Source organism: Pelophylax lessonae (assembly GCF_965119305.1).
Source record: "Pelophylax lessonae genome assembly, chromosome: 1".
Taxonomy (NCBI): domain Eukaryota; kingdom Metazoa; phylum Chordata; class Amphibia; order Anura; family Ranidae; genus Pelophylax; species Pelophylax lessonae.
This window is the reverse complement of record NC_138768.1, coordinates 821752590-821770310: the sequence shown is the minus strand read 5'-3', so window position 1 is coordinate 821770310 and position 17721 is coordinate 821752590. Positions and strand designations below refer to the sequence as shown.

Here is a 17721-nt window from a genome sequence, read left to right as displayed (position 1 = left end):
TCGCATAGGTGTGAACACCCATGTGATCTGATTCTGGTAAGGACCAAAAAAAGGGTCCTGAGCAACTTTGATCCGAATGCGATGTGAATTCAGCCATACAGTCTGTATGGCTGAATTCGCAACGCACAGACAGCGCGTGTGATTTGCAGGGCAGTGCGCTGCGAATCACATGCAATTTCTGACATCGCTTAAGTGTGAACCGGCACTTAGACCCTGTTCAGATCTAATTATTATTACTTTAAGAATTTATGGCACTCCCGCATGTCTGCTAAAGAGCGTTGCGTTTCTCTGCGGGTCGGAACGTGTGCGATTTTACAGCACATATGTGAACCTAGCCTAAGTGTCCAATCCTTGACATCATTGGGTTGATACTTTGTTTGACACACATATTGTATCTCAGAGCCGGTTCACAAATATGCGATGACAGACATCGCATGTGATTCGGAGCGCACTGCTATGCAAATCACATGCAATGCGAATTCAGTCATACAGATTGTATGGCTGAATTTGCATCGCATTCAGACACAACTTGCACAGGACCCTTTTTTGGATCCGCACCAGAATCGGATTGCATGGGTGTTCACACCTATGCGATCAGATTCATGTCTGAACTGACAGTTTGCACTACGATATGCAAACTGATCTGGGGGTGTTGTTAAACTTTGTATGGACACCCCCAGCGATTCGTATACGGCAGTGTGAAATGCCTGCAAGTTGAATGCGATGCGGGAACCCGCAGTGGGTTTGCAGGGTTCCCGCATCGCATAGGTGTGAACCGGCACTCCCAAGAGACACTAGAAGCTGGCAGATGTAACGGTAAATCTTTGCCCGTTTTACACGTCTACTTATCTGTTTGTTTATGTCCCTGTACAGTAAGTTAATTGACAAAATAGGCTTTATTATCCATTGTGTTTATTTTTCTTCTTCTTTTTTGTTTTTCCACGCAATTCTAGGAAATGTGGTCGTTCAATAAGCAGTTACATATAGCAGAGTAATAGATTTCCCTTCCATTGTTCAGTCTTAGCTGTCAATGATTTCTATTTTTTCTCGGAGTATTTCTTCCCAATTGTCTTCTCTCGGCACATGCAAATAGCTGCAATCTTTATTCCACAATGCCTGGATGTGGGCGGGGGGGTCGGGGGTAAGATCGGCTTGTAGAATGACTTCTGGAAATTTAGCAGCTGAAGCCGGAGCCAGACAACATCGGGGCCTGTTGATGGAAAATGAAAATAAAAAGGTCTTTAACCCATTCACTGCCACATCCAATTTCCCTTTTTTTTTTTCTCTTGCACGCAGACCTGAAAATTACTTAAAACCACCAAAATATTTTAGCTTTTCTGAAAGGCACAGGTGTCAAACACAAGGCCCGGGGGCCGAATGCGGCCCCCCAGGCCATTTCATGTGGCCCTTGCACCTCTCCTGGAGCTGCAGCACTCCCCTGTTCTCTGCCCCCACCTTGTCTCTGTAGTCAAAAGCAGAGAGGACAGAACTCCTTTGCCAGATCCTGCACCCCTCTGTGCAGCTGCAGAAAGATTCATCTTTGCCCCCCCCCCTTCTCAGCAGTCCGCAGCAGAGAGGAGGGCAGAACTCCTCCTGCAGATCCTGCACCTCTCTGTGCTGCCACAACACCACCTTGCCTTTGCCTCCCCTGGTCTCAGCATTCAGCAGACTCTGGAAGCTGACTCCAGCCCTCCTCTGGTTCTCCTCCAGACCCTGCACTTCTTCCCAGATCCACCCGCATCTTCTTCCTGGCAGCATCACAAGGTAAGGGGGTGCATTGTGATTTAAGGAAGGGTGGGTGACTCTTGACTGATGGTGGGGGGGTTCTTGACATCCTATGTAAGGGTGTAAGGGGGTGTCGGGTGCACTGGACATCTAATCTTACAGATATAACCGGCCCTTTCAGGGCAACCATAATGCTGATGCGGCCCACGATGAGTTTGACACCCCTGCCCTATGGAATAACATTTTTTTTTATGTCACACCTTATTAGCGCAATGGTTTATGAAGCACAACAATTTAGTAAAAAAATACATTAACCACTTCCCGATCGCCTGCCTGCAATGTACTGTGAGTAGGTGATATGTACTGCGGTTTTGTACACAGTGGGAGCCTGTCAACAAGTTCAATGATTGGTGGCCGGGACCTGCTGATTGGCTGTGTACAATCACAGCCCAGAGCTGTGTGCTGATAAACAACACAGAGCTCTCAACAGAGGAAGGGGTCTGTCAGTTTCTTATCCCTGCAAACCAGAGATGAGAAACTGAGAGATCGAGAAGTGACATGTGAAGACTGTACATAAATTACACATAGGTACACATTTAACCCCTTGATCGCCCTAGACGTTAACCCCTTCCAAGCCAGTGTCATTAGTACAGTGACAGTGTATATTATTAGCACTAATCACTGTATTAGTGTCAATGGTGATGTCAGTGGCAGTTAATCAGTTCTCCCCCAGCATTAGTTAGTGTCAGACTGGCCACCGCACTATCAGTCCCATTATACTGTAAGTCGCTGATCACAGCCATTAGTAGTATAAAAAAAAAAAACACAGTATATCACAAAAGTGAGTACACCCCTAACATTTTTGTAATATGTTAATATATCTTTCATGTGACAAAACTGAAGAAAATACACTTTGCTACAATGTAAAGTAGTGAGTGTACAGCAGTGGCGGCCCGTCTATTAGGGGCGCAGGGGCGCCGCCCCCCTCCCCCTCATCCATGCATTCGGCCCCCTAATCTACATGCAGGATGCATGGATTCATGGATGCATGGAGCCAGAGGCTATAATAGGCTTCAAAAAAGGGTGGGCTTGGGGAGCATTGTAGCATTTTGATTGGGGGGGGGGGGCAGGGAAGACAAAATATAAGCAGATTAAACTTCAGCTTTAACTTTAAAGTAGTTGTAAACCTTTGTTTTTTTTTTTTTTTTTGTTTTGTTTTTTTTTTTTTTTAGATTAGAACAACAATCATGCCCATACTTACCTGCTCTGTGCAGTAGTTTTGCACCCCGATCCTCTTCTACTGGGGTCCCCCTCCTGCGCTTCAGGCCCCTCCTCTTTCCATGGGGGCACCCATGCACGCTCACACCTGAGCCCTGCTGCTGCATCCATTGACACAGACATCGGGACTCTGCCCCACCCCTGTGTCACAGAATTTGACTGATAGCAGCGAGAGCCAATGGCTCCCTCCCACTGCTATAAAGCTGGCCAATGAGGAGGGAGAGAGCAGCAGGAGCGACTGCTGTCATGCACATCGCTGGATCAGGTTAAGCTCAGGTAAGAAAGGGTGAAAAAAAATAAAACTTTATAACCACTTCAATAAGCTTTTTTTTTTTAAAATGAATCTTCTCGCAATATTTGGGATACTCCATATTCTCTTGATTTTGCTGGAGGGAGCGCGCCTTATGCCGGGTGTAAGGTACATATACTTTTTTACTTTTCTCTACAGTTGTTTTTTTCTACCGTGGTGGTGGTGCTTGTACATAGAGAGGTGGGCCAGTGCTAGGGAGTTACAGCAAGATCTCCTTTATTGTGTGGAATATCTGACTGCGTGTCTGAAATATCTAACTGTGTGGGCGAAAACCTAAACGAAGTGCTGGAACATTGTAACAATCTGCTGTCTTGCATTATTAATATAATAACCAATATGAATGCTATAAATGTGGAATACTTGTTCTGGTTGCTGTCGGTTTGCTGGTAATGGTAAGACACCCCAACCGCAGAGTGGGGGCAGAGCTGGTAATGGTTCTCCTCCCAGCAACGTTTAATCGTCCTGAGAATGTCTTCGTCCTTAACCGAGCAGGATGTCATCATTCCCTGCAGCTGTGGAAGATTGGAACATGATATAAAATATATCAGTGAAGAAAAACAACAACTGGTCTCGGCAAAAATGTTTGTTTCAAAATGAAGGATCTTTCTTTCAGCGTTAAAGTCCCACTCTGGGATATCTGAAAGTCCTACCTTGCAGTGGGGATGCACTTGCACTGTAAGGGTTCTCTGCTTATTTAGTCTAGGCAGGGGCAGACTGGGCCCGGGGGGCAGGGAGGCAACTGCCCCCCCAAGGCTGCTCTGATGACCCGTAAAAAGGCCACACCACCTCCGCCACAGACATGCCTAATGGTTTCCCGGTGAAGAGGAGTAAAAAGTCCCCACCAGTGACCTACCAAGTGGTGTCCAAGCAGAGGCTGGCTTAATGCCCCACTGGAGGCTCATCTCCCTCCGGCCAGCCCCTGACCAAGCCTCCCTAGGTCCCCATGCAGCCCCCAGATGGCCAGTTCAGGAACCTGAGGTAGGTTTAACAGGCGCTGTCCACCCTGACCCACCCGTGAGCACAGAATACCTGAAGCAGAACTTCATCTTGAGATGGGGGTCTGGAGAAGGCAGGGAAGAGGGAGACTGGGAGGTAGGCAGAGTCATTGCACTATGGGCCTCTGGGTTGTACTTGCCCCCTGGGCCAAAAGTTTCCAGTCAGCTCCTAGGGCAAATTAAAATCACTTCAACTTACCTGATCCTCTGTTTCCCCTGGCAGTTGGCACTTCCCCATGCTCCAGTGGTGGACTGTCCCACGGCATCATTGCATTTATTGCAGGGCTATAGACCTTGAACTGGACTTGATGATGTCAGGACTTTAGACTTCTGGAACATGGGGGAGAAGATGTAGCAGGGACCAGTCTAGTAGTATGGAGGAGTGGAGGATTGGGTAAGTAAATCTTCGTTTCAATCCCTCCTAAAACTAAACAAGCAATTATCCCTTGTATTGCAGGCACAGCTCCACTGCAAGGGAGAATTTTTACATTTCTCAGAGTTGGGCTTTAAAGTTCCACTCCAGACACAAGAATCTTACCAGGTTTAGATCAGTAAGCATGCCTTAACCTTGGGTCAAGACCTTCATTTATGGCAGGTTTCTTCAGTGTGCTATGAACAAGATCATTTACGTGTCCAAATAGTAGAACTCCTGCTGTGCTTTTTCTGGCAGACTTTGGAAGTCCCCAATTCTGAATTCTGAGGTCACGTCTCTGCAACTCCTAATGCCAACCCCTTTTTTTGGCAAAAAAGAGAGTAAAAGCCTCTCTGTTTTTTTTCCCTTTTTTTTAGCCACCTGTGTTCCATTGGGGAGAATTATTTGTAATTTATATACCATGGACACAACAAGGGAAAGGAAATATCTCCAAACTGGGGGAAATCCTGTGTTAGATACACTTCCCCTCTGTTTCGGTTCACATGACCACTCCCTTATTTTCAGTTCTGGTGATGGTGGTCACCAGGACAAATATAGAGGGTGAATCTTCCAAGTGGGGACAAAAGCAAAAGAAAAACACTTGAGGGGATCTAACCCTTCCACACGAGAACCAAAACTAAAAAGAAATGGTTTGGCTTTGGATACGTTTAACAGGAATCCACCCAGATGAATGATATATAGAAAAAACAATTATGGAGAAAAAGCCCATTTTGGTGTTTATTCTTAAATAATAAAGGGTCCACATTTAACCACTTGCCGACTATTTACTGCGGCACTCAGCCGCTCCTGGGCAAACCGACGTAGACCTACGTCACTCGCCCAGGAGCCTGTAGGGGGCGAGCGCGCGCTGCTGGAGGCGCGCTCCCGCCCCCGCTCGTTCACGGACATCCCCGCGCGTGTGACCGGCGGCTCCGACGTCCTCCGGCCACTCGCGATCTCCCGCAGGAGAGGGAGAAGGACGGATGGCTGATGTAAACACAGTCGTCTGTCATTCTCCCTGATGTAAGTACAGAGGCTATGTGATCCTGCTATGTAGGATCGTATGTCTCTGTGATTACTTCACAAGCCACGCCCCCCCACAGTTAGAATCACGCCCCTAGGGATACATTTAACCCACTGATCACCAATAAAGTTAACCGCTTCCCTGCCAGTGTCATTTTTACAGTAACAGTGCATATTTATAGCACTGATTACTGTAGTAATGTCACTGGTACTCCCAAAAGTGTCAAAAATGTCAGTCAGGGGTCCGATCTGTCTGCCGCAGTGTCGCAGTCTTGCAAAAAAAAAATCGCAGATCGCCGCCATTACTAGTTGTAAAAATGACAAATCTTTCCCTTAGTTAGTAAACGCAATAACTTTTGCGCAAACCAATCAAAATACGCTCTTATTGTGATTTTTTTTTTTTACCAAAAATATGTTGCAGAAAACAAATTGGCCTAAATTGTTAAAAAATTTAGATTTTTACTTTTTTTTTTGAGAATTTCATTAAAAAAAAATGTGAAAAATATTATTTGTTCAAAATTGTCGCTCTTTTATTGTTTATAGCGCAAAAAATAAAAATCACACTGGTGATCAAATACCACCAAAAGAAAGCTCTATTTGTGGGGAAAAAGGGACGTCAATTTCATTTAGGTACAGTGTCGCACGACCGTGCAATTGTCCGTTAAAATCACGCAGTGCAACATCGCAAAATAGGGCATGGTCTTCGAGCAGCCAAATCCTCAGGGGCTTAAGTGGTTAAAACAGTATCAAATCCAGAACCAAAAATGTAATATATTGCAGCTTACCAATCATTAGATGTGATGGCTATATTATTTTTCTTTTTAGGCATTTTGTTTTCTGGTGATCTGGCCAGTAACACCCCCCCCACACACACACACACACACACACATACACACGCACTCTGGATGAAGGAGCACAGGGGGCACTTGTGGACAGCTGGGGGGAGCTAACACTTTATAAGCAGGTACAGCATTAGCTTTGGTCCTTTTTGGGATAAAAATAAAAGCTGATCATTGTAAGCACCCCTGTCAGTGGTAAATGATTCATCTCAACCATCTAACTGATACAATTGCAGGACAGCTTGTTTTGTAGAGAAGCAATAGACTTACTGGCTAGAACACCAGGTGAAAATAAAGGAAAGAGACTAAAAAAGATGCAGCCATCACATCTAATAATTGGTAAGCTGCAATATAATAAATATTTGGTACATTAGACAAAGGGTCCCCACATTTCATCAAAGGGAAGAGATAGTGGGGGAAAGGGAGATTTTTAAGTGCCTGACAAAACACAAAATGCTTCACAGATACACTAAATTCTAAAAGCATCATGCAATTCATTAATACAAAAAATCCTTTAAAAAAAAAAAAAAAACGTATATTTTCAAAAGGTTTTTGACAGCATGTTAGACATGTATCATGACCGCCCCCTGCAAAAAAATGCATAGAATAATACATATAGATCTGGATCAACGCGTTTCATGCGAATCATATACTTCCTTGTTGTGATCATAGTCTCGCAATGCACCGTGAACAGATCATATTTTTGGTAATCTGTATTCAAGCTTATCAAAACCAGAAATGTGGATCCTGAAAAAGCCCTTGATTCGGGCGAAATACATTGATCCAGATCTATATGTATTAATCTACGCATTTTTTTGCATGGGATGGTCATGATACATGTCTGACATGCTGTCTAAAACCTTTTGAAAATATATGTGTTTTTAAGGATTTTTTGTGTTAATTAATTGCAGGATGCTTTAAGAAGCTTATCAAAACCAGAAACGTGGATCCTGAAGAAGCCCTTGATTTGGACGAAACGCCTTGATCCAGATCTATATGTATTATTCTATGCATTTACATGTCTGACATGCCGTCTAAAGCTTTTTGAAAATATACATTTTTTAAAGGATTTTTTTGTATTAATGAATTGCATTATGCTTTTAGGATTGAGTGTATCTGTGTAGAATTTTGTTTTTTGTCGGGCACTTAAAATTCCCCTTTTTCCCCTCTATCTCTTCCCTGTGATGAGATGTGGGGATCCTTTGTCTAATGTACCTATCTATATGGGGATAGTGCCATGGTATTTTTGATTACAGAATCCTCTCCTACCTAATTACATAATAAATGTTTGCTTTTGGATTTTAATACCGCTTTACATAATTCCCCCCATTTAATGCCCCATAAAAGCTTCCCTTAGAAAAAAAAAAAAAAAAACTCCACTATGTAATATTTTTTCACCACATATGTATGCCATTGGCTAGATTTACCTTCACTTGCACAGAATATTCAACATACAAAAATTGTCCCACTATTCAATGCAAAGTGAGGCTTCACCTCGTTTACTAAGGCCGGCCATAGGCTTGTCAAATCTCAGCTGGCTCAGCAGGAACCGGCCGAGATTCTAACCAGGTATGGACAGGCTGAATGTACCAAGTTGATCAATCAACTTGGGTAAAAAACGCTGGCCGGATTTTACATGCGAATATTGCTAGCAGCTGGTATAGCTGCTAGCAATATTCACCGTCTCCTCCCAGTGGGGACAGCTTCTCCCGCCCCACCCCCACCCCCACTGGGAGAATACAATGGCTCGGTGGGAGGGATTCCCCAATCAACACTGTCCCTTGGTTTGAGGACAGAATTTTGCTCCGTGTATGGCCTGCTTAAGCTCTGAAGCACTTGTGCTTACAGAGTGCACAGTCTATTTGCATTAAGTAAATCAACCCCAATATGTAAGACAGAAGCCATAGCAATAAAACAACAAAACAGTCTAATAAAAATGCCTGTAATCTACCTTTTTGTGAAGCTCTGACGGTAATTTGAGCTGTTTCTTAGCACTAAATTCTTCCATCATGGCTTTAATTTTTCCACAGTCCCCATCAACAATTAGCCACAATATCCTTTCCATGTTGTAAGGATCCTGTAAAAGAAAAAACATTATTTGATGTTCTGTTTAGTAGACCAAGAACAGTGTCAGTCAGTAGGCGTTTGGCTTCTTTTATTGCCGGATTAATCAGAGATCAATAGCAGGAGTTTTAGAAGAAAGACTAAAGCCAGCCATAGATGGAGTGATTTTCTGTCCTGCAACCATGGGTGTTCTCCCAGTGGTAGTGATTACACAGTGATTGTTATCGGCTATAGCCGCTGGCAATAAATCGCATGAAAAATCCAACAATGAACTAGAGTACAATCGGCCTGCCCATACATTGTTTGAATCTTGTCCCTACTAAACCAGATGAGATTAGTCTATGGCTGGCTTCAGGCCCCTCTTCGCTCAGGTGATTCAATCAGGTCCGCCTTTCAGTTTTTCAGGTGGAGCTGATTGGAGGGTCCATGTTTTCCTATGGTCAGGCGAGTGTATATGGACTTGTGTCTGTTTACACCTGCCTACCTCCAATCCGATCAGGTCCGCTTAAAAAAAAAACAGAAGAGGATACCATCCTCCTCCATCTAGGTGGAGCAGATTGGAGGGTAGTCAGGTGTAAACAGACTCCTGGCTGCCCATAGAGCAGAGCAATCCCTCTCCATGTCCGCTCTGCTCACTCTGCAGAAACTGAGCGGACACAAATGTGTCACCTGTCCTGACCTGTCTCCAATTAGCAGGCTATCTGTGAGCTGATCCCCAGCTGATTGGAACAGAATCTGTCCCATGCGAAATGGGCCTTATGTTTTTACAGCAATAGAGAAGTCTTGAATGATGGTTGTGCCTTCAGTTTTGTGCTAGATGAATGGCAGTAAAATTATAATTGCATTCTGCTATTTTTCCACTAGATGTCAGCACTGACCAGATCTTTAGAGCTGGATTTACAGTATGTGCTTAGTAGTACACTGATTCAGCCTGGACCAATGTAAGTATGTATGAGCCATGCCTGGAAAATTCCCCTGGAAGATGGAGATTACTGTGGTGGGCACTGCTACTCCAGTGATTGCTGCTAGCTCCCAGATCCTGTGCCAAGTGATTGCCCTGCTGCTTAGTGAACAGCGGCTTCTACCTCTGGCATAAGCTTTGTTTGCACAGGTGGAAGTCATATTTGGTAGTTCACACATATGAGTGGATGATTTATAATGATTATATCTGTGTTTACAACTAGCACAGAACACTTTAACCACTTGACCTCCAAAAGATTTTACCCCTTCATGACCAGAGAATGTTTTGCTACTTAGCACTGTGCTACTTTAACTAGTAATTGTGTGGTAATGCAACATTGTACTCACATTAAAATGTTCTTCCCCCCCCCCCCCCACAAATGAAGCTTTTTTTGCTGGTATTTTATCACCCCCCCCCCCCCAAAAAAAAACCGGAAGATTAAAAAAAAAAAAAACACACAATATACGTATATATATATATTTTTTTTTTTTTCTGCTATAAAACATATTCATTAAATTAAAAAGAAAAAATCAAATTTCTTAATAAATTTATGCCAAAATGTATTCTGCTACACGCCTCTAGTAATGGAGGTCATCAGCAACTTATAGTGGGGCTGTGATAGTATGGCGGGCAATCTGACACTAGCCAACACTGTGTGGGGGGTACACTAACTGACATCAATAGTAACACTAATACAGTGATCAGTGCTTATAACATACACTGTTACTGTACTCATGACCCTGGCTGGGAACATCAAGGGATGATCAAGGGGTTAAATGTGTGCCTAACAATGTTTACTGTGTGTATTATGTGGTGCTTTTACTACGACACCTTGCTGTTTTTTCCCTGTTCCCTTGTTTACCAACACAGAGCTCCCTTCTCTGAATGATAGACCTTATCAGTGAGTGCCAGCGATCAATCATTGGCCGGCACCCGCTGATTGGCTTGTGCTGTAAGAAATCACAGCACAGCCGGGGCGGTGGGTGCGCACATGCACCACCTATCAGGAAGCACTGATCATGTATGCATTGGGCGGTGGGTGCGCACATGCACCACCTAACAGGAAGCACTGATTATGTATGCATTGGGCGGTGGGTGCGCACATGCACCACCTACCAGGAAGCACTGATTATGTATGCATTGGGCGGTGGGTGCGCACATGCACCACCTACCAGGAAACACTGATTATGTATGCATTGGGCGGTGGGTGCGCACATGCACCACCTACCAGGAAGCACTGATTATGTATGCATTGGGAGGTGGGTGCGCACATGCACCACCTACCAGGAAGCACTGATCATGTATGGATCTGAGAACAGGGATATACTTACCTAATTCCCGTGATCCTGCCCAAAACAAGACCTGTCCCTGTGGCTCCTGCCCAACACCCTCTGGTCTAGCAGTTTTATGCAGAGGACTGTTCCTGACATCATCACCCCCATAGACCTGCTCTGGACGTGAGGACGTCAGGAATAGTTCACAGCTGGATCGTGGGGGAGTGCCTTTTGCCAGTGGAGCAGAGGAATGAGATGAATATAAGCTTTCCCACATGCACAGACCCACTGCATGGGAAAACTTGTTTTTTTTTCCAGGAGTTGGGCTGTAATACATCCATAAATGCATTTTTATATGAAAATGGTGTAGGTTCCTAAATTTGACTTTATCAGCCTCTTGCAGTCCCTGTACAGCAGAGCTCAGACCAGGGGTGGGAGAAGCAGCAAAGCAGGCAATCAGATGTGCTGCAGTACAAGGAGAATCCTGATTGGAGAAGAGAGCAGAGTGACCATGAGATGATCTCATCAGTCTACTGCTTTTCCTTTTACTGTCAAATCCCAGGGTGAGGTGGGGTAGAGACTGGTAAGTGTTTTAGAAGTGGAGCAGAGAAATTCAAGGCTTATGTCCTCCAGGCAAGGTTGTGCTTTGTGGCAGAGCTGTTTAAATCTTAGACTGGTTGGACAGAAATACAATCTTTGAAAGTTTAAACAGCTCCCTTACATGTATTTCCATTCGGTTCACCTTTAAACCTGCAGATACTGTACAATGCTGGGGATCCATAAAGAAGGAAAGAATTAAAATAGCGTGTGAAAAAAATGAAATGTAGCGATGCCTCGGATTTCCCCAGGAAGTGGGCGCGTTGGCAGGTTGTCTGGATTGACCTGTCCATGCTGCTGTCACTGCAACCCCTACAAGATAAGCGCTCTAAAAACATACAGAGGGGTGTCAGATGTTCAACATTTGGTACCTGGATATCCATTGCAGAAGCCAATGTAATCTCTGTATCTCCTAATGAGAAGTCTCCGTGTTGAACGGCTCTGTGAATTATATCATTTTTATTTACAGCAGCAACCAACTGGATGGGTAGCCCCATCTTCTGAGCGATGCAGCCCGCTGTGAGAGGAAAAAGAACAGAAAAAGGTAAGTCTGTGTAATAGTTCTATCTCAACTTACAATCAGATAAAACTGAAAGATATTCAGAATGCCTAGAAAAATAGGTGGGGATCAGTCTCAGGGCCGGCGCTACCTATAGGCAAAGTAGGCGCCCGCCTAGAGTGCACATCAGCTGGTGCGGCGCTGCGACAGCATGCTGATATTGTGTGAAGCAAGCTCTGGAGCTGGTGCTGTTTGTCTTCTGGGTCTACCAGCCAGGTCCAAAGGCGCAGGTGCAGGCTCGGGGGCCTTCAGACCATGGCTGGCATAATAAAGCGAGCCAGTGCCACCACTCTTTGTCTTCAGGTGGGGTCAGAGGTGCAGGTGTGGGCCTATGGACCACGATTGAAAAACTAGGTGGAGAGGCGCCGCAAAAATCTCCACCCCTGCCACCTCCACCGTATACATGGGCATGGCAAAGTGGGAAAGTGGGTGGAGTCAGGGAAAATGTAGTTCCAAAACATCTGGGGTGCCAAGGTTTTCCGTGACTGGCCTAGGGTGTCAAAAATCCTTGCACCAGCCCTGGTCAGACTGCAATGTGACAGGACCACATGAAGTCTGACTCTTTCTTTAATGGCACAGGCAATCTATTACGACTCTGTGGCCCCTTAGCATGGGGCCCACCAGTGTTCCCATTGTACCCAAGCGGAAACCTCCAGACATCGCCCCTCTGAGACACCCTGTGAGTAACCCAGTCTTGCCTAATCTGAACCCAGGCTCTCTAATTCCACATGCACTTTGCACTTTTTGGACTAAAGCACAGAGTAGGTAGGCTGACTCTGAGTTCCACTGCCAAACCACAGTTCCTGCTGGTGACAAGTCCCATTCCAGGCTGGTTGGACATAATTTAGAGGATACCCCCATGACAGATGATCTTGTCTTCATATCTCTGACACAAAGACAGACACTGCATCATACTACCACTGCAACTGGACATTGCTGCAACATTTATCTGGAGGTATCTCTATTAATAACTATATATATATATATATAACCGGGTATATATATGCACAAAGTCAGGAGTCCTATCGGGCCCTTTTGCTGATAATACCGGTTAGTACATTCAATGTATGTACTGTTATTAATCTGTTCCTATATAAAGCTTGTCATATTTCCATGCAGGTGTGCACGAGGCCTCAAATTTCCTCAATTTACTTGCCCCGGGCTCCCCCTCTCCTGAAATGATAGCACCGGGGCCTGGGGCTAAGGAAACTGGTCCGCGCGGCTGCTGATGTCAGTCAACGCGCAAGCCGCGACTCGCAAATATTTATAGGAGGGGAAAAATAAGCCACTCTTTACCAGTTTTCAGAGCGCTGATCACCGCTCACGTGACCCATCGCCTCTCTCCTCCTCTCGGCCTTGCCTCCTCCCCTCCTCCTCCCCTCCTGACTGATGTCAGCGGGGAATCCTCGGCCCCGTCCACTGAAGGAAGCTGTCAGACAGGCAGAGGAGAGAGCTGGTCACGCGATCGGTGATCGGCGCTTTAAAAACTGGTACAGAACAGCTTTTTTTTTTTTTTATAGCACATACACAGACATAGGGGCACGGGCACACAGGATTATTAAACAGACCAGACAGGATAATATAAAGTGGTTTAACAACCACTTTAAAGGGGAAGTTGAGATTCCAGGGGGGATTCCAGGGGGGCTCACAGACAGGACAACTTTTAAAAGCTGAAAATAACCAACAGATTTATCCCCAACTGTTCCTTGCGGCAGCCTAATATTAGCCATCTCATACCTGTAATATTCCCTGCTCCGCCTGTTGGTACAACTATCTCCACAGGGGGCAGTGTGTCTCCCTGTGATGCTGGAGCACATTGGAAGTACCCGTAGATGAAATGGGCTATCTGAACCATCACTCGAGCCCAGTTTACAGAATTAACGCTCATTAAATTATGCTTGCTTGCAAAACTTGTGTCTGCGAAGAGTTTTCTTACAGGTACATCCAGCTCATCTGATGTTCCTTCAACTGCCAAAGAATAGCAGAAAATTTAGAAGCGTTGCATGTTATATGTAAAAGAATTATACAGGTAATTAGTGAGATTGTTTGTGCGCATGGCGGATATACAATAGCTCACATATTTCAAATGAATCACTTAGTAATTACATTGTTTCCATTCTAATGATATCTATATTTGGGGATTTTTTTTTTTAAATACTTTAAAGTTATTTACAGTGTATACTGTATATGGTTTTTAATTGTTCATAGATAATAGATGGTGAAGGTGCCTGGTTTTAATGTTTTGGCCCTTGATGTAATGCAAAAACCTGCTGCCCTTTTTTATTTTAATGGTGGTGTGCCAAAAAAATACAAGTAGTAGATAAGGGAAAAAATAGGCGCTGGTAATCAGGTAATCAGTGGTAGTGTTCCAGGTGTGTTAGGGGGTATTCGATTGTCTACACCAATGTCCATAAAGATAAACCTCGTTTACCAATAAATAAATAAATAAATGGTGGACTTTAAAATCATCTATAATACCATAATGTGAACTATTTGTAATAACAACCTAGTAAAAAGGTGAAATATATATCTCTGTGTCTATATAAAATTGGTGACTTTTAGTGATAATAAAATTGCAATTAGTGACACTTGTTTTATAAAACCTTGTGTGACATAAAAACGCATGTAATTAGCAATAAAATCCATAAAATCTGTAATTCATTTATATTTTTTATGCAATAGGTGAAAGAAAGTCCGTGGTGATTAAATAAAATCTTCAAAGTGCTTTTGTGCTCCAATTTGTGCTCTTGATAAAATTCAGCAATATTTGCTTCCTACCAGATGGCTTTAGGCCACAAGGACCTAGATCGCTTTTGATCCCTTTAAGGATAGATCAATCCTCCACCGAGTTTATCCAATCCAGGGATAGGTGGTAGATGTTTCAATCTGGATCTGGACCGCAGGATAGGGTCTCAAGCAGATGTATATGGGAAAATATGATAGGGAAGCCAAAATATAGTGTAATCCGTTTTTATTATAGTGACAAAATAAAAGATAAAATTGGCTGCTTACAGTGTGTAGTGCCTTCTCCTGGCACTAGGTGGAAGCGCTGCAATATGTTTTGGGTTTATGGAAGTGACCACTCTGGTGCTCTGTAATAGGATACGGTTTCCTTCCCAGCCCCTGTAGTGTGGAAGTGGTGGCGTGCGTTCCAGACCAAAGCAGGAAATAACGTCGCTGGTTAACTCAGTTTCCGGTTTACAGACCACAATGCATTTCGCGGATATCGCGTCCTCAGGAAGTCTCAGACAAATATTGCTGAATTTTATCAAGAGCACAAATTGGAGCACAAAAGCACTTTGAAGATTTTATTTAATCACCACGGACTTTCACAAAAATATAAATGAATTACATATTTTATGGATTTTATTGCTAATTATATGCGTTTTTATGTCACACAAGGTTTTATAAAACAAGTGTCACTAATTGCAATTTTATTATCACTAAAAGTCACCAATTTTATATAGACACAGAGATATATATTTCCCCTTTTTACTAGGTTGTTATTACAAATGGTTCACATTATGGTATTATAGATGATTTTAGTCCCCGTTCACACTGGGGCGACCTGTGAGGCGACCTGGTTGCCTCACAAGTCGCCGTAGGTCGCCTTCCATAGGGAAGCTGCGGACCCGTTCTAATAGGAGCGACACAAGTCGCTCCGACTTAGAAAAAGGGTCCGGAGCTTCTTTGGGGCGACCCGGAGCGACCGTCATAGACTTCAATGTTATGAAGTCCGTGCCGGCCGCTCCCAGGTCGCGGCGCGCTGCTCGCACCGCGACCTCGGAGGTCGCCCCGGGAAGTCGGATCGCCCCAGTGTGAACGGGGCCTTAAAGTCCACCATTTATTTATTTATTTATTGGTAAACGAGGTTTATCTTTATGGACATAATTGATTGGTGTAGACAATCTAATACCCCCTAACACACCTGGAACACCACCACTGATTACCTGCGCATATTTTTTCACTTATCTTTTAATTGTTCGTGTCTAAGAAAATAAATATCTTCTAAAAATTTTTGTAGAAATACGCTCTAACATGTTTTCAATGTGAAACTTAAATAGATGCAATAATAATAATAATATCTCTAACGTCTTTACTAACAAAGCTCGTTATTTAAAACATGAAGCTCAGATTATGCACCCAGCTAAATTAGTTAGGGGGTTGACTCCTAGTACAGTTACAGAGACAAGAAGCCTGAGAGGAAAAAAAATTATTAAAAGGCCTTTTTTAAAAAAATAAAAAAATAAATAACAAACATGTCATAGTAATACTCGTCTGCTCTGTGCTGTGGTTTTGCACAGAGCAGCCCTGATGCTCCCTTTTATCGGTTCCCCGCAGCTCTGTGTGTCCATTCACACACAGAGGCATAACTCCCCCCCCCCTCTCCTTATTGGCTCACCGATTGTGATTGACAGCAGTGGGGAGCAAATGGCTTTCACTGCTGTCTCAGCCAATGAGGAGAGTCGAGGCTCTCGTGCACATCGCTGGAGGAAAATCAGACTCAGATAAATATTGCGGGGGCAGGGCTGCTGCACAGAGAAGGTTTTTTTTTTACCTTCACACATACAATGCATGAAGGTAGAAAAATTTGTGCCTTTAGAACCACTTTGATTAAAAGGGTTGAATCAAATCTCTGTGTGCATGTTCTAAAGCATGTTATCATGAACTGCTATTCATTTTCAATGGCACCCCAATGTGCAGATATGGATAAAACTCACAGTGAATAACAACTGAACTTTGATTTCGCTTTAATAAAACTCCTGAGCATTATATCATTTCTGAAAGCAGAGATCTTGTAGAATAAAAAAAATGGCTCCTGCAATTTTTTATGCTGCACAAAATTTGTGAAACTGTTTATCAAACCCATAATTTCATAAAAACATAAACTAAAATGAATTTTAGTGCAAACACACACAATATAATAGCCATAATATATTATATTATATTGGTAAAATATAAAAGATGAGGTTGCATCGAGTAAATAGATACCAAACATGTCAAGTCTTATCAACTTGACACCCGCGCTATAGCTAAAAGTCGCCTACAGTGCTGGCTTCAAATGCCAGGAGGACATACATGGACTTCCTCCCGTTCGGCGTCACGCTCTGTGATCACAGAGCAGGGTAAAGGGCCAATCACAGCCAGCCCTTTACCAAGTGATTAGCTGTCAGCCAATGACAGCTGATCACAGAAGTAAACAGAAGCCGGTGCCCACCAGTGCTGCTAATCAGTACCCTCCAGTGCTGCTAATCAGTGTTGACCAGTGCTGCTAATCAGTGTTGACCAGTGCCATCTATCACTGCTGATCAGTACTGCTAATCAGTGCCCACCAGTGCTGCCAATCAGTACCTCATCATCAGCGCCTTCTGATCAGTGCCGCTTATTAGTGCCATCTCTCTGTGCCACCTATCAGTGGCCATCAGTGCCACCTATTAGTGCAGCCTATCAGTGCCCATCAGCATAGGAGAAAAGTTACCTGTTTGCAAAATGTTATAACAAAATATAAAAAAACATTTTGTTTGTTTCTTTTTTTTTTTGTTTGTTTAGCAAGAAAATAAGACACCCCAGTGGTGAATAAATACAACCAAAAGAAAGCTCTATTTGTGAAAAAAAAAAAAAGATAAAAATGTATTTGGGTACAGTGTTGCATGACCACGCAATTGTCATTCAAAATGTGACAG

The 17721-nt window shown here is 43.7% G+C and overlaps 1 protein-coding gene across 1 annotated transcript in view; it reads right to left on the bottom strand.

Moving 5' to 3' along the window:
* Positions 1-834: 834 nt before the first annotated feature.
* THNSL2 (threonine synthase like 2) overlaps positions 835-17721 on the bottom strand; it is a gene marked incomplete at its 5' end in the record, with an annotated part of 28787 nt that continues 11900 nt past the window's right edge. The window contains 5 exons of the mRNA XM_082269587.1: positions 835-1210; positions 3674-3825; positions 8534-8659; positions 11850-11995; positions 13775-14005. Of these exons, the coding sequence (XP_082125713.1) occupies positions 1021-1210; positions 3674-3825; positions 8534-8659; positions 11850-11995; positions 13775-14005 (845 nt within the window). The 3' untranslated portion in view covers positions 835-1020. The remainder of the gene's footprint in view (positions 1211-3673; positions 3826-8533; positions 8660-11849; positions 11996-13774; positions 14006-17721) is intronic.